This window comes from Beta vulgaris, chromosome 5, assembly GCF_026745355.1.
Source record: "Beta vulgaris subsp. vulgaris cultivar EL10 chromosome 5, EL10.2, whole genome shotgun sequence".
NCBI classification, from domain to species: Eukaryota; Viridiplantae; Streptophyta; class Magnoliopsida; order Caryophyllales; family Amaranthaceae; genus Beta; species Beta vulgaris.
In genome coordinates, this window is record NC_079206.1 from 9095349 (window position 1) to 9120088 (window position 24740).

Sequence of the window (24740 nt, forward strand, 5' to 3'; positions counted from 1 at the left end):
AACACAATGCCACATAAATAAGACGCACATTATAACCTTTGTACAAAGTCAATTAAAATGATGTAGGTGTAAATCTATATATATATATACTTTCCGAAAAATAATTTGATAGAAATATAATTTATCACATCAGATAATAATAATTAACACGCGAAAATTTCAGAGAAATTTCGGGGTGTTACAATCTTCCCTCCTTAAGAAAAAGTTCGTCCTCGAACTTTAAAATAACAAAGAAATACATGAGACAAAAAGCTCGGGATACTTGAGTCTCGTCGACTCTTCCGTCTCCCAAGTGGCTTCCTCGTACTTTTGGCTTCTCCAGAGCACTTTAACCAAAGGTATCGCCTTCCTTCTCAGGGCACGATTCTGACGGTCCAAGATCTGAACAGGTCGCTCCTCAAAAGTCATGTTCGGCTCAATAAAGACCGACTCTATACGAATGACATGAGACGGATCGCTGCGATACCTCCGCAACTGCGACACATGGAACACATCGTGCACCCTCGACAACTCAGGGGGCATAGCCAATCTGTAAGCCACCTCCCCAATCCTCTCGAGAATCTCATAAGGGCCAACATACTTCGGGCTTAACTTGCCTTTTTGCCCAAATCTCGCCACTCCCTTCATCGGAGACACCTTCAACAACACCTTATCCCCAACGGTGAATGAAATAGGCTTCCGACGCAAGTCTGCATAAGACCTCTGCCTGTCTTGAGCAGCCTTCATTTTAGCCTGAATCTCCTTTACTCGCTCAACAATATCTTGGATCAAGTCTGGTCCCAATACTAACGAGTCACTTATGTCGCTCCAACAAGTAGGACTGCGACACTTTCGCCCATACAAGGCCTCATAAGGAGCCATCTGAATGCTAGCATGGTAACTGTTGTTGTAAGAGAACTCCACCAAGTTCAATGACTTCAACCAAGAGTCTTGAAATTCCAAAGCAAAGCACGGAGCATATCCTCCTGAGTATGAATAGTCCTCTCTGTCTGCCCATCCTTAGCAGCATGGAAAGCGGTACTCAACTTCAGCTTAGTACCAAATGCTTCTTGCAGAGCAATCCAGAAATGGGACAAGAATCTAGGGTCACGATCAGATACTATATCCTTAGGAACACCGTGCAATCGAATGATTTCATTAGCGTAGGCTTCCGTAACTCTTCCATAGACAAAGTATTCTTCATCGGAATGAACCGAGCTACCTTAGTCAATCGGTCCACAATCACCCACACCGCATTCTTACCCCCAGCGGCTCTCAGAAGACCCATAACAAAGTCCATCGAGATAGAACCGAACTTCCACGCAGGAATTGGTAATGGTTGTAGCAAACCACCCGGTCTCTGATGCTCGATCTTAATCTTTTGACACACCAAACACCTAGCCACTAATTCGGCCACTTCCCTCTTCATGCAAGGCCACCAGAAATTCGCGTTGAGATCCTTGTAAAGCTTATCACCCCCAGGATGAACAGAGTAGGGAGTACAATGAGCTTCTTCGAGAATCTTCTTCTTAAGCTCCAAGTCATTAGGCACACACCAACGACTCATAAATTTTAGACCTCCCTCGGAGTCGACTTCGAAATTTTCGGCCCGGCCCTGAGCCTTAGCTTCACGGATCTTCTCCAACTTAGGATCATATTTCTGCTTCTCTCGCAACTCTTGGAACAAGGCAGGCTCGACACTCATAACACAAAGAGTTTCCACCGAACCCCGAGGAACCACCTCGATTTCAAGCTTTCGAAATTCATCACATAAGTCTCTCGTTGGAACTCTAACCGCATTAAGAGAATGCTTCGACTTACGGCTGAGAGCATCCGCAACCACATTAGCTTTGCGCTCATGGTAATCAAGCTGCAGATCGTAATCCTTGATCAGCTCCAACCATCTCCTCTGCCTCATATTCAAATCCCTTTGAGTGAAGATGTACTTGAGACTTTTTTAGTCGGTAAACACCCTACATGATACCCCATACAGATAGTGTCGCCAGATTTTAAGAGCGAACACCACAGCAGCCAACTCCAAATCATGAGTAGGGTAATTCTTTTCATGCACCTTCAACTGCCTGGATGCATATGCCACCACTTTCCCTTGTTGCACAAGAACACAACCCAAACCAAGATTCGATGCGTCACTATAAACTTCAAACCCAACCCCTTCAGTAGGCAAGGTCAGACCAAGAGCGGTAGTGAGGCACTTCTTCAATTCTTGGAATGCTTTTTCACACTCTTCGGACCACATGAACTTACTCTCCTTCTTCATCAATTTAGTTAACGGCTGAGCTATCCTAATGAAGACCTCTAGAACCATACCGTTCCTAGAGTTACTCTATCAACAACGTGCTATCACACAAGATAAGCCCACATCAATCAAATCCGACCATCAACAAGAATAAGTTATGAGCATAACTCAACCAATCTTACCGTCAAGGTTCCAACATGAGTCTGCATAGCCAACACAAACAACCGGCACGTTACAAGACTCAAAACCAAGAGTTACCCATCACATGAGGACACATACCCTTAACGTAATACTTAAACCACCCAAAAACTACTCAAACATCCTTAGCATACTTACCTAAGACCAACCAAGCCAAAACACACAAGCTGTAAACCAAAAACAGAAATAAAGACACCACATCACGACCCAGGGGCAGACCACCCGTCTAGAGGTGCGACGAGGCTCGCTGGTCGCGACTGACAGCGTCGCGAGTCGCGACAGACAGCGTCGCGAGTCACGACGAGGCTCGCGAGTCGCGAGCAGCCTTCCGCCGTGGCTTGCGAGCTTCGTTCGCTCGCCCAAGCAAGCTCCTCCAAGGCTCGCTCCAGCCATCCTCGCCAACTCCAGCCTCCTTTACACCCACACTTACCCCAAACACCCTTGTATCGTCCATGACTCACCAACAACAACAACCATCACAAACTCCATCAACAACAACGACAATACAAACTACAACCAACCTCAACACCAACAACAACGACAATGACAACAACAACCAACCCCCAACACCAACAACAACGTAATCACAACAACAACCAACCCCAAACACCAATCAACAATGACAGTAATAACAACAACAATCTCTAACACCAACCATAACAACATTAACAGCAACAACAATCTCCAACACCAACAACAACGACAATAACAAATCATCAACAAAACAACATGGAACTTTAACCATACAATCTTCTAAGTTATTCCTAACATGATACTACGTTCTCTAACGCATTTCTAACAACCTAAGTTCAATATCTATACTCTACCGAACTAGAAAAACGCTAGTTACCTTTTCCTTGAATGTTGAAAACTCTTATTTTGCACTGCTCTGTTCCAACTATGATTCGCGGTGATGAAAAGCTTTGAATCCAAATCGCTCCGGTAAAAGTAAATAACAAGATGTCATAAACGTTCTGTCCAAATTTGAAGACTATCCAACGGTTAGATCTCCGGCTAGGTTTATTTTCGTAAAGGTGCGACAGGGAACAAAACCGGATGACTCGTCTGATTGCAACGAAAACTGCAGTTGCGTCTTCCCCTTTCTTCAAAAACAAACTATACTACGAGCAATATCATTCCGAGTAGATAGATTTTGACTACGAACACGCTCAATTGGGATAAAAAACGAAGGGGATATGATGCAAAGAAAATGGGTGTGCAGAAATGGACGAAAACCGAGAAGAGAGAAGAACTCTTTCTCTTCCTTTCTAATGGTTGGACGAGAATGGGGTGTGAAACGGAGTCACAAAGACCAAGGGTTGCTGATTTTATTTTCAGAAAAAAATGAAGGTGAAAGGGTGATGATTAAAAGGCAATAAGAAGGGTAGACGAAGAGATGACCTTTGGTTATCGCAACGTTACAAGAGGAACTTAAAAAGCTGTCCAAACTCTTCGTATAACAAGGCTAAAAAATCAGAATTTTCGGACCCCCCTAACATATAACATAATGTACGTAGGCTAACACTAGTACAATGTACATTTTCCGGCACTAAGTAAAACGTTCAAAAATAAAATGTATAAGTATATGTTTTTCCAAACTAAAAATTATTATTACCAACGTAATATAAATATACACGTATTATACTATCACATTATACACTCGGCACACGCAAAAATACTACATTGTCCATTTCATAAGAAAAATGCAGACAACCATATAATATGATTAACACAATGCCACATAAATAAGACGCACATTATAACCTTTGCACAAAGTCAATTAAAATAATGTAGGTGTAAATATATATATATACTTTCCGAAAAATAATTTGATATAAATATAATTTATCACATCAGATAATAATAATTAACACGCGATAATTTCAGAGAAATTTCGGGGTGTTACAATCTCCCCTCCTTAAGAAAAAGTTCGTTCTCGAACATTAAAATAACAAAGAAATACCTGAGACAAAAAGCTCGGGATACTTGAGCCTCATCGACTCTTCCGTCTCCCAAGTGGCTTCCTCGTACTTTTGGCTTCTCTAGAGCACCTTTACCAAGGGTGTCGCCTTCCTTCTCAGGGCACGATTCTGACGGTCCAAGATCTGAACAGGTCGCTCCTCAAAAGTCATGTTCGGCTCAATAGAGACCGACTCTATAGGAATGACATGAGACGGATCGCTGCGATACCTCCGCAACTGCGACACATGGAACACATCGTGCACCCTCGACAACTCAGGGGCATAGCCAATCTGTAAGCCACCTCCCCAATCCTCTCGAGAATCTCATAAGGGCCAACATACTTCGGGCTTAACTTGCCTTTTTGCCCAAATCTCGCCACTCCCTTCATCGGAGACACCTTCAACATCACCTTATCCCCAACGGTGAAAGAAATAGGCTTCCGACGCAAGTCTGCATAAGACCTCTGCCTGTCTTGAGCAGCCTTAATTCTAGCCTGAATCACCTTTACTCGCTCAACAGTATCTTGGATCAAGTCTGGTCTCAATACTAACGAGTCACTTATGTCGCTCCAACAAGTAGGACTGCGACACTTTCGCCCATACAAGGCCTCATAAGGAGCCATCTGAATGCTAGCATGGTAACTGTTGTTGTAAGAGAACTCCACCAAGTTTAATGACTTCAACCAAGACTCTTTAAATTCCAAAGCACAAGCACGGAGCATATCCTCCAGAGTCTGAATAGTCTTCTCTGTCTGCCCATCCGTAGCAGCATGGAAAGCGGTACTCAACTTCAGCTTAGTACCAAATGCTTCTTGCAGAGCAATCCAGAAATGGGACAAGAATCTAGGGTCACGGTCAGATAATATATCCTTCGGAACACCGTGCAATCGAATGATTTCATTAGCGTAGGCTTCCGCTAACTCTTCCATAGACCAAGTATTCTTCATCGGAATGAACCGAGCTACCTTAGTCAATCGGTCCACAATCACCCACACCGCATTCTTACCCCCAGCGGCTCTCGGAAGACCCATAACAAAGTCCATCGAGATAGAATCGAACTTTCACGCAGGAATTGGTAATGGTCGTAGCAAACCACCCGGTCTCTGATGCTCGATCTTAATCTTTTGACACACCAAACACCTAGCCACTAATTCTTGGAATGCTTTTTCACACTCTTCGGACCATAGGAACTTACTCTCCTTCTTCATCAATTTAGTTAACGGCTGAGCTATCCTTGAGAAGTCCTTGACAAACCTTCGATAGTAACCAGCAAGACCAAGGAAACTCCGGATTTCGGAAACATTCTTAGGACTCTCCCATTCTACCACAGCTCTAACCTTAGAAGGATCTACCATAACTCCATCCTTGCTGATAACATGGCCTAGGAACGACACTTCCTTCAGCCAGAACTCACACTTGGAGAACTTTGCAAACCATTTTTGTTGCCTCAGAATACCCAAGATCAACCTCAGATGCCTCTCATGCTCTTCTTCATTCTTGGAGTACACCAGGATATCGTCGATTGAAAACGACTACACACGAATCCAGGAACTCATGGAAAGAGCGGTTCATCTGATCCATGAATACAGCAGGGGAATTAGTTAAACCGAAGGGCATGACCACGAACTCATAGTGCCCAAATCTTGTTTGGAAAGCGGTCTTAGGAATGTCCTTCTTCTTCACCGGAATATGGTGATAACCTGACCTCAGGTCAATCTTTGAAAATACTCCCGCACCCTTTAACTGGTCAAACAGATCCTCAATGCGGGGCAAGGGATACCGATTCTTGATAGTCACCTTGTTCAATTCACGATAATCGATGCAAAGCCGCATACTCCCATCTTTCTTTTTGACAAACAGCACAGGAGCACCCCACGACGATACACTTGGCCTAATAAATCCCTTATAAATCAATTCTTGCAACAGAGTCTTCAACTCTTACAATTCAGCAGGCGCCATTCTATACGGGGCCTTTGACAGAGGAGCAGTACCAGGAGTTAAGTCAATGCTGAACTCAACTTCTCTTTCAGGAGGGATATCCGATAGCTCATCAGGAAATACGTCCGGATACTCACGGACAACAGGGATGTCCTCTAACTTCGCTTCTTGGGTCAAATCTTTCACCATACAGAGGAACACTTGCTTCCCTTTCTGACGGAGCCTTTGCATTTTGAGAGCAGAAACGATCTTTACTCCCTTCTTCAACACCACTCCACTATAGGAGATACGCTTGCCATATGGACTACGAAGAGTCACTTTTTGATTGCGGCAATGAATCTGAGCACGATACTTGAACAACCAATCCATGCCCAAAATAAAATCAAACTCGACCATGGAGAATGCCTTAAGATCGGCAGGCAGATCAATACCCAACACAGAGATAGGCACTCCACAATACTCGGCCAAACAAGGGTAGTTCTCCCCAGAAGGTAGAGAAATAAGAGTCCGAATAGGAGAACTCGAAGTCAAATTAGCTTTCTTGGCAAACGAATTAGACACACAAGACACAAAAGCACCAGAATCAAACAACACAGAAGCAGGAACAGAATTAACAAGAAAAGTACCAGAGATGACGTCGGGATGAACATCGGCGTCGGAATGAGTGATACTGTAAACCCGATTCTTTGGCGGAGCAGAAAGACTAGGAGGAACAGGGGGCTTAGCTGTAGCCCTCGGATTCTTAGGACACTCATAACTCTTGTGACCCGCCTCTCTACAATAGAAGCAAACAATAGCAGCACCCTCACAATCCTTTCCCGGATGTAAAGGCTTCTCACACCTCCGACACTTGGACGGATCAGAACCCTGCCTAGAACCGGAGCCTTGGTATCCACCACGGAAACTCGACTCAAACCTCGGCTTCTTAGGTGGACCAGGAGCAACAGACGGGAAAGGCTTCCTCACAGATGCGGCCTTAACAAATTCTTCCTCTCTCACTGAAGCATGAACACTAAGGGCCATCTCATAAGCAGCTTGAAATGTAGTAACCCCTGAACACAGCACCAGGGTCCTCACCCTCGGATTCATCTTCTTTATATATCTCTTAACCCTCTCAGCTTCGGTGGGAATGACAGTACCAGCAAATTTAGACAGCTCCGTGAAGCGGTCGGTGTACTTATGGATGTCCATATTCCCTTGAGTCAGAGATAGAAATTCTTCCTGCTTTTGCCAGCGCAACTCATCAGGGTAAAATCTCTCTTTCAGCTTGGCGGAGAACTGAGTCCACCCAAAACCAGATGTAGCCATACACACATCCTTCACCGTACTCCACCAATTATCCACCTCTTTCTTTAAATAGTACGTCCCAATCAGTACCATTTCGGCAGCAGAGCAGTTTGTTGCCGTGAATAGTTTCTCCATCTCCCTTAACCAGTTTTCAAAATCCATAGGATCAGCGACACCATCATAAGTAGGGGGCCTGTGACGGTCAAACCGGTCGAAAGCAGACTCCCACTACCCGAAGAAACAACTCTATTAGCCAAAGAGATGAAAGCATTTTCCAGGCTTACGCGACGACGACGCGCAACTTCCTTTCTAGCGGCTAACTGTTGTCGTGGAGGCATACTACAAAACAGAAACTATCACATTAGTCTATCAAAATCACATAAGCAAGCATTAAATCGAAAAACATAGTAAACAAAATGTTTCCCCAGGTTAACTTCCTACCCAGGTAACTCTCATACACTCTAGACTTGAAATCTAAGACACTAGTAATCCTAGTCACAAGTCTACTCATCTTCTGGGAAATAATAGCATCCTAAACAGAGCTTCTGGAACGTTTTGCTCTGATACCAACTGTAACATCCCGTCCAAAACCAAGAGGTACATAGCCTTAAGATAAGGTAATAGCTATAGATAATGGCAACGGAAATTCAAAGAGACGGAGATGCCACTCTAAGGAGTAGAACAAAAACTAAAATAGAATAACCATCATAGGAAAAGTCAACTCCAGTACATAAATAAAAGGGAAAATGAGGTCCCATCCTCATCTCCAATAAGTCTCAAGAGTCATACAACCACCCAAGTAAACCTCAAAATCATAGAGTAAACAAAACTATGACAACTGAAATCCATGGTTCCAATACATAAGTCAAAACTAGAATTAGCTACTTAAACCAACTAAGACAAGCTTACTTTCTTTGCTCACACGGGGAACACACACACCCCCGAGCCAGTCTAGAACCACTCTAAACAGCGTCACCATCTGCACAAAGATACAACAATTTCCACAATCAGTGGGGAGTAACTAGCAGTTCTCCCAGCTCAAATAGAAACAGATAAGAGCTTAAATAATTAGAAACAACATCAGAAATCATAATACCAAATACCAACTCGCTATAAGATACCAACGACAACCATGTAACAGATGCGGTCAACGTTGCAAACCAATGCAACAAATGCGGTCCACAAGCTCAAACATAACAGACCATACCGCCTGTGAGTAGAGTCATTGGATCATGTCGCCCAAGGCCTACGTTGCATATTCGAGGAACCATACCGCCCTTTTCGAATAGCTATAATCTACGGATCATACCACCCGTAGTAACCAATGGACCACACCACCCACGGTTTAGTAACCAAAGCCTAGGACCATACCGCCCTTAGGTTAGCGAGCATAAATTTCTAGGACCATACCGCCCTTAGAATAACCAAACGCAAACTCCTTGAACCATACCGATCATAGGATTTCCTAATGAAGACCTCTAGAACCATACCGTTCCTAGAGTTACTCTATCAACAACGTGCTATCACACAAGACAAGCACACATCAATCAAATCCAACCATCAACAAGAACAAGTTATGAGCATAACTCAACCAATCTTACCGTCAAGATTCCAACATGAGTCTGCATAGCCAACACAAACAACCGGCACGTGACAAGACTCAAAACCAAGAGTTACCCATCACATGAGGACACATACCCTTAACGTAATACTTAAACCACCCAAAAACTACTCAAACATCCTTAGCATACTTACCTAAGACCAACCAAGCCAAAACACACGAGCTGTAAACCAAAAACAGAAATAAAGACACCACATCACGACCCAGGGGCGAGCCACCCGTCGCGAGGTGCGACGAGGCTCGCGGGTCGCGATTGGCAGCATTGCGAGTCGCGAGCAGCCTTCTGCCGTGGCTTGCGAGCTTCGTTCGCTCGCCCACGCAAGCTCCTCCAATGCTCGCTCCAGCCATCCTCGCCTACTCCAGCCTCCCTTACACCCACACTTACCCCAAACACCCTCGTATCGTCCATGACTCACCAACAACAACAACCATCACAAACTCCATCAACAACAGCGACAATACAAACTACAACCAACCTCAACAATGACAACAACGACAATGACAACAACGACCAACCCCCAACACCAACAACAACGTAATCACAACAACAACCCCAAACACCAATAACAACGATAATAACAACAACACAACTTACCACCAACCATAACGACATTAACAACAACAACAATCTCCAACACCAACAACAACGACAATAACAAATCATCAACAAAATAACAACAATAACAACATGGAACTTTAACCATACAATCTTCTAAGTTCTTCCTAACATGATACTACATTCTCTAACGCATTTCTAACAACCTAAGTTCAATATCTATACTCTACCGAACTAGAAAAAACGCTATTTACCTTTTCCTTGAATGTTGAAAACTCTTATTTTGCACTGCTCTGTTCCGACTATGATTCACGGTGATCAAAAGCTCGGAATCCAAATCGCTGCGGTCAAAGTTAAAAAAAAAATTTCATAAACGTTCTGTCCAAATTTGAAGACTATCCAACGGTTAGATCTCCGGCTACGGTCATTTTCGTAAAGGTGCGACAGGGAATAAAATCGGATGACTCGTCTGATTGCAACGAAAACTGCAGTCGCGTCTTCCCCTTTCTTCAAAAACAAACTATATTAAAAGCAAGATATTTCCGAGTAGATAGATTTTGACTACTCACACGCTCAATTCGGATAAGAAACGAAGGAGATATGATGCAAAGAAAATGGGTGTGCAGAAATGGACGAAAACCGAGAAGAGGAAGAACTCTTTCTCTTCCTTCTAATGGTTGACGAGAATGGGGTGTGAAGTGGAGTCACAAAGACCAAGGGTTGCTGATTTTATTTTCAGAAAAAAAAATGAAGGTGAAAGGGTGATGATTAAAAGGGCAATAAGAAGGGTAGACGAAGAGATGACCTTTGGTTATCGCAACGTTACAAGAGGAACTTAAAAAGCTGTCCAAACTCTTCGTATAACAAGGCTAAAAAATCAGAATTTTCGGACCCCCTAACATATAACATAATGTACGTAGGCTAACACTAGTACAATGTACATTTTCCGGCACTAAGTAAACGTTTAAAAAAAATGTATAAGTATATGTTTTCCAAACTAAAAATTATTATTACCAACGTAATATAAATATACACGTATTATACTATCACATTATACACTCGGCACACGCAAAAGTACTACATTGTCCGTTTCATAAGAACAATGCAGACAACCATATAATACGATTAACACAATGCCACATAAATAAGACGCGCATTATAACCTTGGCACAAAGTCAACTAAAATAATGTAGGTGTAAATATATATATATATATATATATATATAATATATATATATATAATATATTATATATATATATATATATATAAATATATATATATATATATATATATACTTTTCGAAAAATAATTTGATAGAAATATAATTTATCACATCAGATAATAATAATTAACACGCGAAAATTTCAAAGAAATTTCGGGGTGTTACACAAGTAACAAGTGAGAGATGAAAGTAGAGTGAGAGATAAGGAGTTAATGCATTCTACTACCTTTAAATAAATGAAAGTGGAGTGAGAATTTTTCATATGTGCCAATTTTAACTTGTTGGCAATAAATTTTAATCAACTTTTGATTTTCTACTAGTGCTTTATAAAATCAAACAAGACTATTAGATATATTAGTGGTGAATAGTTATGTATAGGTAAATATATAAATAGTAAAATTTTTCGTTGAATTAATTAGCATAAGAGATAATTAATAATAATTATTTTTTTAAAGGACGAATTTTAATAATTATTACTTCATAATAAATTTTGTGGGATAATATTACGTTAGGGGTAATATTTATGTTATTAATGGTCAATTTTTTTGTCTAATAAGGTCAAATAAGTTTCAATTAGATCCAATAAGGTCTAATAAGTTTCAATCAGGTCCAATAAGGTCTAATAAGTTTCAATCAGGACCAATAAGGTGTAATAAGTTTCAATCAAGTCAATAAGTTCCAACCAGGTCCAATAAATTCTAATCAGGTTCAATCAGGTCCAATAAGTTGAATCAGGTCCAATCAGGTTTAATAAGTTCCAATAAGTTCAGTTCAGGTTCAATAAGTCCAGTTCAGATAAGTTCAGATAAGTTCAGATAATCACCCATTGATAATACCATTCAAAAGGACTCGAAATCCGATAATTTCTACTACCTCCGATTTTTAATGTGTTGTGCATTTGTGTTTTTGTCAATATTCACATGTGAATGCAATGTCAATATATTTGTCAATTTATAAGAATAAATATTCTCAAGTGGGGTTTTATTTGATTCTTCTTAACGGGTACTTCATTAATATTTAATCGTTATTATTTTTAGAGTTGTGCAATTATAGTTATTAATGATATAAAATGTGCATTGGGAGGCATGAACAGTAAATGCACAGAACAATAGAAATCGAAGGGAGTATGTTGTTTGTGATGCTTTGAATTCCTATTGTAGCTTGATTAGTGACTTAGGCCCTGTTTTTTTGGCCTGAACTGAACTGAACTAAATGAATCTGGTCTGAACTGAACTGAATAGACCTGAACTGAACTGAATTATGTTGAAGTGTGTTGAACTAATTACTAATTAAATAATTATGATTAATAATTAGATAAAAAATAAAAAATGAATAATGTATTTAATAATTAATAATTATTTAATTATTTATTTAGAACTAACAATTGATAACTAACAATTGATAATTATTTAATAATAATACTTAATAATTAATATTCAATAACTAATTGATAATTAATAATTAATATTTAAAAATTGATAATTAATCAAAAATTAATATTTAGTAATTATTTATTATTAATTAATATTCATTAATATTTAATAATTAATTAATTATTATTATTTATTACTTATTGATTAATGATTAATGAATAATGACGAGTATTTAATGATTATTAATTTCTAGTTACTAATTATTAATTATTAATTATTAATTATTAATCATTAATTAATAATTACTAATTACTCATTATTATTTATTATTTATTATTTATTATTTATTAATTATTAATTATTAATTATTATTTATCAATTATTAAATATTAAATATTTAATTATTAATTATTAATTATTAATTATTAATTAATGATTGTTAATTAGTTATTATTAATTACTAATTGTAAATTATTAATCTGAATTGAACTGAACAGAATGGACCTGAACTGAACTGAATGGATCTGAGCTGAAGTGAACTGAAGTACCATGGAATTAAGTCCAAAGAATCAGGGCCTTAGTGAGGAGACTATGCCCATCTGACAATAATCATTGAGTCAAACGGTCTGATCCAATACTTTCTCTTGAGGATAATGTGCATGGTTGATTTTCTGTAAAACATGGATGTAATCACCCTTCAATTTATTTGCTGGATTTTTCGTGTTTTTTTAGATGCTGGATTTAGTTACGTGTCATTAGGAATTAGAATTGCTAAATTTTAATGGTCGAATGATTATTTACATGGCGTGCCGTATGCTCTCTTGCTTACGTGCCTTATTGCTCTCCTATTTTACTCCTACTAGTTGTTGAACCGCGCGCGAGTAGCAAAAATAATTGCGGACAACTAAATGTTCATCATTAGCATAAAAATTTAGGAAAAACAAAGGCATCTAAACTTGTTAGTGAAGAACATAAGCTACGTAGATCGCATTAGCTCTAAAACGCCCTTGTTGTGTATATAGCATGTCACAATGATTTGTGCATGGTTTTCACTTAGATAACCATACCAATAATATCTAAATAATCACGAAAGAGGTGACCGTGTTTGCATCAAAGACGCGAAAGTAGCAACTAATCCAACTTTAAGAAATCCACATTTGCTAACTCTCAAGTCTTACATATATTATAATTAATGATAATAAGAGACTTTATTGCTAGGTTTTCGCAACTGGCCTTCTGATCTATTAAATGATTCTGATAATTCAAGTCTTCGGTCATGTTCAACTCGATCTCCATAACTACACGTTACGTCTCACTTACTCCTGTACCTTTTCATATATACTTCGTGTACAAACTGCTTTTTATGACTGCCATCTATTATATTGATACAAAAATATTTATTGATTAGAACAAGTACATTCAGCTTAAAAGTTCTACATTAGGAGATATTAGAATATTAGAATTTCACAGTGATTTGCTTTGCATTATGTTATACTACCTCCGTTTAGAAATAGTTGCACCATTTTTATTTTGTGCACTATTTACATCTTACACTTAGATTGTCTTTGGTGATTTATATTTTAGAAAAAACATAGTCATGTGGGATCTTGTTAGATTTGTCTCGATGTAAATTTTTTTAATATCAACTTTTTATATTTTTTACTTATTGATAATTAAAGATATTAATGGTTGAAATCATACATCGGCATGCGTGAAAAGTAGAAATGGTGCAACTATTTCTAAACGGAGGAAGTATAATACTACCTCCGTATTTTTTTTGCACCATTTGCTTTTGTGGCACTATTAATCAACCAATTTTGTTAAACTGTCTCGCATCATCATATGAGAAAAAACATAGTCAAGTTTGGTCTTGTTAGATTCGTCTCAATGTGAGGGTTCCAAATATCAAAATTTTATAATATTTACTTACACCTAATACGAGATATTAACGTTCAAAGAAGCGTCTCGGCAAATGTGAATTAGCAAATGGTGCAACTAAAAAAATACAGAGGTAATAATACATAAAATTCAATTGGGCTTCACCTCGATATAATTGTCTGCGTTATTATTGAGAATACATACCCAACATATATGATCCAACATAGGATCAACAACCCAAGTAAGATCATTTGACAGTTCTCAAACACCATAGACTCCCGTAGTTTCTATATTGAAAAGATAAAAAGAGGAAATCATATAAAGTTAGTCTTTTTTTTTATCATCGTAAGACATTTTAAAAAGTGAAAAATCACATGTTAAATTCAAGCATATCAACATGATTATCTCGGCCTAATTTTGTAATAGATCCATAGGGAGGAAACTTAAAGCAAATCAGACAAAAGCTTCTGATTTTTAAAGAAAGAGATTAACCAACATGCATCTAATTAGATAAGGAAAAAACAACGTTAAATATAATGTAAATTGAATACACTAAAGAGAAAATGCACATGAATTCATTAGAAAATGCTTTCACAATAATAATGCCTAATAGCATAGTTAAGTGAAGACCAGCCTATACTTACGAGAAACTTTCATATTAACTATGTGATTCACAATATCAACAATGGGGATAAGAAAGCGACATTGATATATCTAAAACATATTATAAAATTGAATAAAATTCTCTCTCTAAGCTCTCTTTCAGTCTTCTCCCCTCTATTTTCAGTCTATCTCCTCTTCCCTACTTCATTCTTCATCTCTAACCTCTACTATTTTCTAATCCAAATCTAAATGTAGTAAGTTGCTGATTCTATGTTTATATTTATCATAGCATCAACAATGATCAACAAATTTATATGTTACAACTTAAATAATCTTACCCAAAATTTCGATTAGTGTTATAAGCCTGAAATGACTAATAACCCAATTATCTTTTCCTCCACCTCTCCAACCTATCCCCTCTGCTCTCTCTTCCTCTCTTTGTCTCATATACAATTTCATAAATTTAGATCATCTCTTATTACTTTCGCTCTATGCTCTCCCTAAAGCTCTCTTTTTTCTCTCTACTCTCACTCAACTTTTTTGATTTAGCAAATTTTAGAAAGTCTTTTCTACTTGTCCCCCTCTCCCTTTCTGACCCTCTCACTCAATTACTATGGTTGAGTTAATGTGATAAAGAATTACTTAATCAGCAAAGGGGAACAAGAAAGCATCAATGATATAACTGAAACACATTATAAAATTGAAAAAAAAATCTCCCTTTAAGCTCACTCTCGATATCCCCCCCTCTCTCAGTTTATCTCCTCTTTCATGACCTCCTTCTTCTTCTCTAACCTCTACTATTCTCTAATCCAAATGAAGTAAGTTGCACGCTTCTATGTTTATATTTATCATAGCATGAATAATAATTAACTAATTTATATGTTAGAACTTTAAATAATCAACTAATTAGTGCTATAGGCCTAAAATAATTCCATTTCCCTACCTCTCTCACCTTCACCTTCTCTCCCCCCGGTTCTCTCTTCCCCACTTAGTTCCGCATATAATTTCGTAAATTTAGATAATTTATTACCACTTTTTTTCCCCAGCTCTCATTTCTCTCTCCCCTCACAACTTTTCTGATTTTGTCAATTTTAAAGTCTTTTCCACTTGTCCCCCCCTCTCCCATTCTAACCCTCTCACTCGTTTACTATGGTTTAGTTGATAAAGACTTGCTTAATCAACAATGGGGATAAGAAAGCGTTATTGATATTTTTTCGAAAAAAGTAGCCAATGCTGAATATGAAGAAGAGTTCAACACCAACACCGAAAATAATGAAGTATATGAAATCACCTGTAGCAAGAAAACAATATTTTATTGACCTTGTACTCAGATATCAAGATCTTTCTTTCCTATAAGAGAGATAGAATGAGAAGAAGCAACTTATTTTGGTTTGATCAGAAGGAGAGAATGGATACCCTAAGAAACTATGAGTAGCCACTGCAAGGGCTCCCTGCTCTAAGATAGGATCTCTTCAGACAACTGTGATTCTTGGAAATATTCTCCAAAATTTACAATCCTGTGTCTTGCATCAGTATGTGGACGGATGGACATATAATGGATAGGGATAAGGATAGAGATAGGATCATTACATTGATCTCCAGACAATTTGAGCATCTCAAAAGTGGAATTTGATGTCAGTTATATAGCAGAAAGGGGACTCGATGGGCAGATATTGAATGAAGTGTAAGTTGTAACTAATAACCAGAAAAGGGAGACATGTATATGCTATCAGTTAAATCATCCAAGCTTCAATTACATGGACTTTCTTCAATGCCTTTGGTGGAAATCTCCAATTCAATCTTTACACTGTAGAACAATATCTCTTCAATTTTGTGTTAAAGTTGATAATCAGTGCAAATGATAGAAATCCCATATAGCAAAAGGCAACTCCAGCGAAGAAAGAGAGGCACTCACACAGAATAAGAATGCAATAAAAATATGAATTAAGTTGAGAATCCCATGATGAGGAATTCACAAGACGGACTGCCACAATTGCAGAAGCAACTTACAAGGTTGGAAAAACAGCTCAGTTCAGCCTTAGTAACATAACAATGACAAACTCACTAATGAATCATATCCCATTTGCCATATGTGATGAAGCAAAGAAAAGAGTTTTGATATCCAACTCTACACAACTGTGATATTACGAGATTCCACAGCAAGAGTTGAATGCATTCAATCTATTGAGGATCTAAGTCTCGTCTAACGTGCACTTAAATCAATCGGTGTATTGGAGATCATATCAAAACTGGTGTGTATAATATCAATAAAATAAAATTGCAAGGTGAGAATAATACTAATGGGAATCTTTGCTTTCATTGCTATTAACACTTCTTTGACAGGTTTTTGACATTGATCAACAACTCTGTGGTCAATTAGAAGCCAATTAGAATCATAAATCCTCGAGTGAAAATATGACAGCAATGAAAGGCATAAGTACATGTAAATACATTCACCGAAACATACAGAGAAGAATCAAGGATATTGTTGGGCTCTCATTTTTCGTGGTTTTAGGCGGGCTTAATATTATTTTGAATTTGCAACTGGCATGGCAAGTTGAGCGAAGGAGTGGTGTGACCAAGTCAAGTGACGTTGAACAACGTCATTTTGGCAGTTGAGAAATACCTGGGATTGTTCTGACGTGGCCCCGATATTGCGGAACAACTCAAAAGGCAGTTGAAGAATATTCCCTTAGAGATATATATACTTTGTAATCATATGTAAACCTAGTTTTTTTTATCGATCATCTCTCTCATTCTCACTCTAGAATTACACGCACCTTCTTCTTCTCTAATACTCTAAGTCTCACTGCTATTGTAATCAGCTGATATTGTAACATTGACACCAACGTCATACTAGTGGATTGGTGATCAGGAGCATCACCCGCGGTTTTTCTCTTTTTGGGTTTTCCGCGTCAACAATTCTTTGTTTTTTTTATTGCTTTCTTCGTTTCATGTCATTTATTTCGTTTAGAATGTTGATTGCTATTATTATATTATATATATATATATATATATATATTGATCTATATTGATCTAGTTGTTGGCACCTTAACCTTTTAAGTACTTGGTACAAAATCGGCATAAACAATTTGGCGCCACCGTGGGGCCACAACAAGATCTTTATACATTTATTGGCAATCACATTCCTTCGTTTCATTTTTTCCATACTCTTCCATCCTTTTCGTGTTTTCAATGGCTGGACAGTGGGTCACCACCCAAGAGGTCATTGACGAACTCAACCACGTCAAGGCGGAGATGGCGACGTTGAAGGAAAGCTATGTCGCGTCTTGCATGGAGAACCAGAGCTTGAAATCTGCCCAGCAAGACGTCGAAGAGGCCAAAGCCTCGCAATGTCTGTGGCGTCTCCAGGATGCATGATCTAGACGATGATGGGTTCGAGACTCCGGCGAATCGTGCCGATCCCGAAGATGCTGATGATTCAGATAAGGAAGACGGTGACGACGGTGAAAATGGTGGTGCCGATCCTTTAAGGGAGCCCGTCCAAGGCCGTCTTGATGATCCTATCCAACAGCGTCTTCAGCAATTAGAAGACATGATCGCTCGCATTCCTGGCGTCCTTAGGCCAATGGAAAAGGCTACCCCTAACAGTTATGCTGATTCTCCTTTTGCAGATCCCATTGCGCTGATCGAGGTGCCCAAGCGGTTCTCTGTCCCAACCATGAAGCTGTATGACGACACCACATATCCCAATGACCATGTCGCTCAATACAAGCAGAGGATGATCACCATTTCAATCCCAAAGAATATGCGGGAAGCCTGCATGTGCAAAGGATTTGGCTCAACACTGACCGGGCCAGCGTTGCAGTGGTTCATTAATCTCAATAATGGGACTATTTCTTCTTTCGCTCAATTGGTTAACGCTTTTAATATGCAATTTGCTAGTAGTCGCGAAATGGAAAACAAGCTAGCGACTTACATAGGATCGTGCAAAAGTCTAATGAGTCTCTTAAAGAATTTGTGAACAGGTTTAACAGGGAAAAGGTGTCCATTCCAAATTGCGATGCCCGGACGGCCATCGAAGCGTTCAGACGCGGCTTGATGAGAATCAGACCTCTACAAGGAGCTGACCAAATATCCTGTCCGACGTTCGAGGATGCTCAAGCCAAGGCTTGGCCCAAATCAGGCTGGAGGAAGACATGCAGTCCAGAAAGGCTTATGCCATGCTGACAGCCGGAAGGCAAGTCCAACAAGCAAGGCTCGTGGCGTCAAAAGCCTTATGAGCGCCCGCAGCAGGTCCATAGCGTCCGTCATGACGGTCGCCAGACGACTGGAAAAATGATCCTGCCTTCCCCCCAAGCTAAGCGAATATGGTTTCAACGTCACCATGGGAGGTATCATTAATACTTTACACTCTTTAGGTTCTGCTGTTAAATGGCCTTTCATGAATGTGAAATCGACGGCCCATCGCGACAAATTCAAGTGGTGCGAGTTCCATGGAGACCATGGGCATCACACTGACGAGTGCGTCGCTTTGAGGCGAGAAGTGTCCCACCTGCTGAAGCAAGGAAACCTGAAGGACTTGATGACAGAGAAAGGAAAGCAGACAGTGTCGAAAAATGACGATCGACGTCAACCACCGTCGTCACCGCCACATGTCAAGGTAATTAACGTTATTAGCGGTTGTTCAGATATCTGTGGACTAACGTATTCTGCAGCCAAACGACATGCACGAGATGGTCTAAATCAAGACGCCGTCCCTAAGGAGCTCCGTCACCCCCGTGACGCTGAGTTAGAGGCCATGCCAATCACCTTCGATGACGCCGATCTCGGCGATGACAGAGACATACATCATGACAGTCTGGTAATATCTTTAACTGTCAGTAATTGCTTGCTTAAACGTGTGTTAGTGGACAATGGCAGTTCAGCAAACATCCTAAGAGAGGCGCTCTAGAGGACATGGGATCGATGAGCTGACGATCGTTCGAAATCTACGTCCTTGTCGGATTTAGTGGAGAATCCAAGCATACTATGGGAGAAGTGACGCTGCCGACCTTCGCTAAGGGAATTAATATGCTCACTAAATTTTATGTCATTGACTGCCCTTCTTCTTATAACGTGATTTTAGGCAGGCCATGGATCCATAGCATGAAGGCTGTCCCTCATCGTTTCCATCAATCTTTGAAATTCCTACCAAATGGGGAGTGCAGGAGATCAAAGGGGACAGACGGATCGCAAGAGAATGCTACAAGACGTCCTGAACCAAGGAAAGTCGGAAGCATAACAATTACAGACGGGGACGTTGGGAGAACAAGACTTTGACGACCAGCAAGTGGATGAGGTCATCTTAGACCCTAACAAGCCAGATCAAACAGTCAAAATAGGGGCCGCCTTATCTCCCGACGTCCGTCAACAGGTAATAGATTTCCTTAAAGCTAACGCCGACTGTTTTGCATGGTCCCATAGGACGTCACAGGGATAGATCCGACGTGATCACACACAAGTCAACGTTGACCCAAACAAAACCGGTCAAACAGAAGAGACGCAAGTTCGCCCCTGAGCGAAACAAATTATCAACGACGAAGTCAAAAGTTGATTGACACCGGTAAGGTAAGGGAAGTAAAATATCCTGATTGGTTAGCTAACGTCGTTGTTGTAGGTAAGAAAAACGGGAAATGGAGGGTCTGTATAGACTTTACTGACCTCAACAAGGCATGTCCCAAAGACTCGTTTCCCTTGCTACACATCGATGCCCTGGTGGACGCCACGCAGGACATGAGCTGCTGTCATTCATGGACGCTTTTCAGGGTACAATCAAATACTCATGCATCGAGAAGACCAAGAGAAGACGTCGTTCGTCACCGACCGTGGCATCTATTGTTACAAAGTCATGCCCTTCGGATTAAAGAATGTCGGCGCAACTTATCAGCGGCTAGTCATGCAATGTTCAAAGACCACTAGGGGACACCATGGAGGTCTACATAATGACATGCTGGTCAAATCCAAAATTCACATGACCATGTGTCACACCTACAACAATCATTCGACGTCATTCGAAGGTATGGCATGAAACTTAATCCCACAAAGTGTTCTTTTGGAGTGTCTGCAGGTAAATTCTTGGGATACATTGTTACGAAGCGGGGCATCGAGGCTAGCCCAGATCAAATCAAGGCTATCCTTAACATCCAATCACTGCGAAATGTGAAAGAGGTACAAAAGCTAACAGGACGTGTCGCCGCGTTGAATCGCTTCATCTCAAAGTCTTCGGACAAGTGTCGACTGTTCTATGACGTCCTAAAGAAAAATAAAGGATTTGATGGACGCCAGAGCATGAGCAAGCCCTCCAAGATCTCAACAATACCTTGACGCCGCATTGCTGTCAAAGCCAGTAGCCGACGAGCCATTGCAATTATATGTCGCCGTCAGTGAATCATCGATAAGTGCCGTCCTGACCAGAGAAGGACAAGAAGGACAATTGACGGTGTACTATGTAAGTCATTGGTCGACGCCGAAACCAGGTATTCTTCTCTAGAAAAGCTCGTCCTAGCAATAGTGACGGCGTCCAAAAAACTAAAACATTATTTTGAAGCACATTCTATCCATGTCAAAACTAACTATCCCGTTAAGTCCATTTTAAGACACCCAGAATTGACAGGAAGAATGAGCAAGTGGGCGATTACACTAAGCAGTTACGACATTACATACCAGCCTCGAACATCAATAAAGTCGCAAGCATTAGCTGATTTTGTGGCTGACTTTAGCCCAAGACTGGAGGCGATAGCCCAGACGGAGGTAAGTATGCTTGAAGTTAACACAACTAACAGTAAGTGGATCTTGCATGTAGACGGGTCTTCCAACTTTCGGGGCGCCAGATTAGGCGTATTGCTAAAGTCGCCACAAGGGGACATCATAGCCCGGGCTATCAGTTGCGACTTCAAAGCCACCAACAACGAGGCAGAGTACGAGGCGCTGTTAGCAGGATTGACGTTAGCTAAAGACCTAAATGCCACTGAAGTAGAAGCATACAGTGACTCGCTGCTCATCGTCAGCCAGATAAAAGGGAATTTGCCGCCAAAGATTCTAAAATGATGGCGTATCTGGACACCGTCCAATCAAAGGTAAAATCTTTTGTGAAGTTTGACATTTTTCAGATTCCCAGGAACCAAAACACGCAGGCAGGCAGATGCATTGGCAAACATTGGATCAGCTATAAAGAAGTCAGGGTTCAAGAGCATACCCATAATACATCTGTCGTCCCCTGCAGTCCATAAAACGAACACAGATGATGTCAGTCAGGTGGTGACGGACGTCAACGATGTCGACGTCAGCAATGTCGCGACAACGTCAACAAGCTGGCAGACTCCATTCATCCAGTACTTAAAGACGGTACCCTCCCGAAGATAGGCTATAAGCCAGAAAGGTACGTTTCAGAGCCTCAATGTATGTTTTACTTGACGGTATACTTTTTCGAAAGTCCATTGCAGGACCATACTTGAGATGCCTCGACGACGATGAATGCCAACAAGTGTTGCAAGAAATGGACCACGGATGTTGCGGCAACCATTCAGGAGGACGCAACTTGTCCAACAGGACTTTGCGCATGGGGTATTATTGGCCGATGTTGCGTCAAGACGCCGTTGAGTATGCTAAGAAATGCGACGCCTGTCAACGACATGCCGCCATGTCACATAAACCTGTAGAAAAGTTGCACCATACTATCACTCCTTGGCCCTTCATGAGGTGGGGGATGGACATTGTTGGAAAACTCCCCAAGCACCGGGGCATAAAGTGTTCATGCTAGCTTTAACTGATTACTTCTCCAAATGGATTGAGGCTGACTCATTCACCCAGGTACGCGATAAAGAGGTTATTACTTTTATATGGCGTAACATCATATGCAGATTCGGTGTCCCCTCTAAGATCATTTGCGACAACGGCTCCCAGTTCATAAGCACACCCACAAGGAATTTCTTGGCCAAGGGGAACATACAACTCAGCACCGCGACGCCTAGATATCCACAGACCAACGGTCAAGCTGAATCTAGCAATAAGTCAATTATCAAAGTCATCAAGAGGCGTCTTAAAGCCGCCAAAGGAAAATGGGCGGAGGAGCTCCCGTCGATTCTTTGGGCAAACAGGACTACTCCGAGGACGGCGACGGGTCAAACCCCTTTCTCCCTAGTATACGAGTGTGAAGCTGTCCTCCCTCCCGAAGTGCGCGTCCCGACGTCGCGTTATGGGCAATTGACGCCAGAGAGGAATGACGAGGAGCTAAGTCACGACATCGTCACTAGTGAGGAATTAAGGGAAGCAACGCTTGTCCGTATGGCGTCCCAGCAGCAGATAGTGGTCAGAAGTTTCAATAAGAACGTCAAAGCTAAGACTTTCAACGTTGGAGATTGGGTTTTAAGAGAGGTCTTTCAAAACACCAAAGAGCTTAATGCAGGGAAGTTGGCACCAGCATGGTAAGGCCCGTATAAAATCCAGAAGGTGGTTGGCAATGGCGCATATCGAATATGTACTCAAGACGGCAAGCCCGTCCCTAGAAGTTGGAACGCCGTCCATCTTAAGCGTTACCATTTTTGAATAAGGCGTCGTCGTGGAATAAACAAATATAATAGGTAACGTTGTACGTAAGTTGTCATGAATATATTATGCCCGACAAGCATATTTCTTTTTACTAACATTGGTACTTGAGGTATGTTAATGACAGTGTAGGTGTGTCTATCATACAAATAAAAGTCACGACGTCAGACGTCGTTGTCATTAAATACAAACTCTCTATGGCTACATTCTGACGACATAGGGGCAACATACATCTTACAAGGCGAACATCCTGCCCCGTCAGATACGCCTCGTCAATTTCTACATTTACGGAGACAAAAGGCCAGAGTGCTTAGTTGGAAGTGGTAATTAACCCTTCATTGCAACTAAAATATCTCTTGGTCCACATTACAAAGGTACCTTACAACGCCATACATACATACATATTTGTGTTCATAAAACAAACCTAAACACCATTCATGACAGAGGTGTATAATGGGGCAGAATATGAAATTATGAACACAACACAACACAACATTGTCACACACTGATATATAGTTAAATGCGAATGTTAAACACACATGTCAATGTCATAAAAACACACCAAGACGAATATAAAAGTTTTGCAACAAAACACACCAAAAGTACCCAAGTTTCGGTGACATGGCACCCCAAAAAACTATTACAAACACTAACTAATCATTACTGGTGAAGCAGCACCTTGTAGGAACCAGAAGAAGTCAAGCGACGCCGTCGGTATCATTGTTGACGCTAGAATCAACAGTTGCCATGACGTCATCACTGTTCTCACCTTCAGGGACTAGGTCTTCCGGCATCCTAAACACCTCCAGAAACTGCTGAATGTCCGCTTCAGGGGTCCATTTTGACGTCTGTCCATCCAAGAATTGCTTCATCAGCCTGGCCTTGGTCTTCCAAGTGTATCGGCTGGCAGCGTCCATCAACTCTTCGCGGAGGTTGGCTATCGTGGCGTCCGTCTCCTCCTTCATCGTCGTCAGGTTAGCCACGTGGCTAGCGTTTTGACCCTTCTCCTCAGCCAGTTCCCCGGACAGTTCTATTATCTTCTTTTCTGCCGCCGTCAGAGCTGACGAAGACCTATCCAACTTCTCACGGAGTGTCTTGCACTCCTTCTCCAAAGTGATGGCAGCAGAACAAAGGGCTAGAGAATTTTGGGTGGCCTACATAAACGATCGGTGTCAGTAAGTACTTTTTAAGACAATTGAATAACATAACTTGTGTTGGATGACTTACATGTAACTGCAGGGGCAAACTGGCAAGACGACGCTGGGGGGCGGGGAACGCCAATTTCTCCACCGACGGGAAGATCGTTGGAGCAGTGATCT

General features: G+C 40.7%; 2 protein-coding genes across 2 annotated transcripts; both read right to left on the bottom strand.

Moving 5' to 3' along the window:
• Nucleotides 1-219: 219 nt before the first annotated feature.
• LOC104892738 (uncharacterized) lies at nt 220-861 on the bottom strand. Its single transcript, XM_010678724.1, has one exon. It carries the CDS (start codon nt 859-861, stop codon nt 220-222), a length of 642 nt encoding a protein of 213 aa, XP_010677026.1.
• A 5472-nt stretch (nt 862-6333) lies between these two features.
• Nucleotides 6334-7782, bottom strand: LOC104892740 (uncharacterized). The gene has a single exon (XM_010678725.2). The coding sequence runs from the start codon at nt 7780-7782 to the stop codon at nt 6334-6336; it is 1449 nt and encodes a 482-aa protein (XP_010677027.1).
• Nucleotides 7783-24740: the final 16958 nt, after the last annotated feature.

Bases quoted from the DNA above. Each gene is read 5' to 3' on its own strand.
- LOC104892738 (XM_010678724.1), bottom strand. From the start codon at position 861: ATGGCTCCTTATGAGGCCTTGTATGGGCGAAAGTGTCGCAGTCCTACT.
- LOC104892740 (XM_010678725.2), bottom strand. From the start codon at position 7,782: ATGGATTTTGAAAACTGGTTAAGGGAGATGGAGAAACTATTCACGGCA.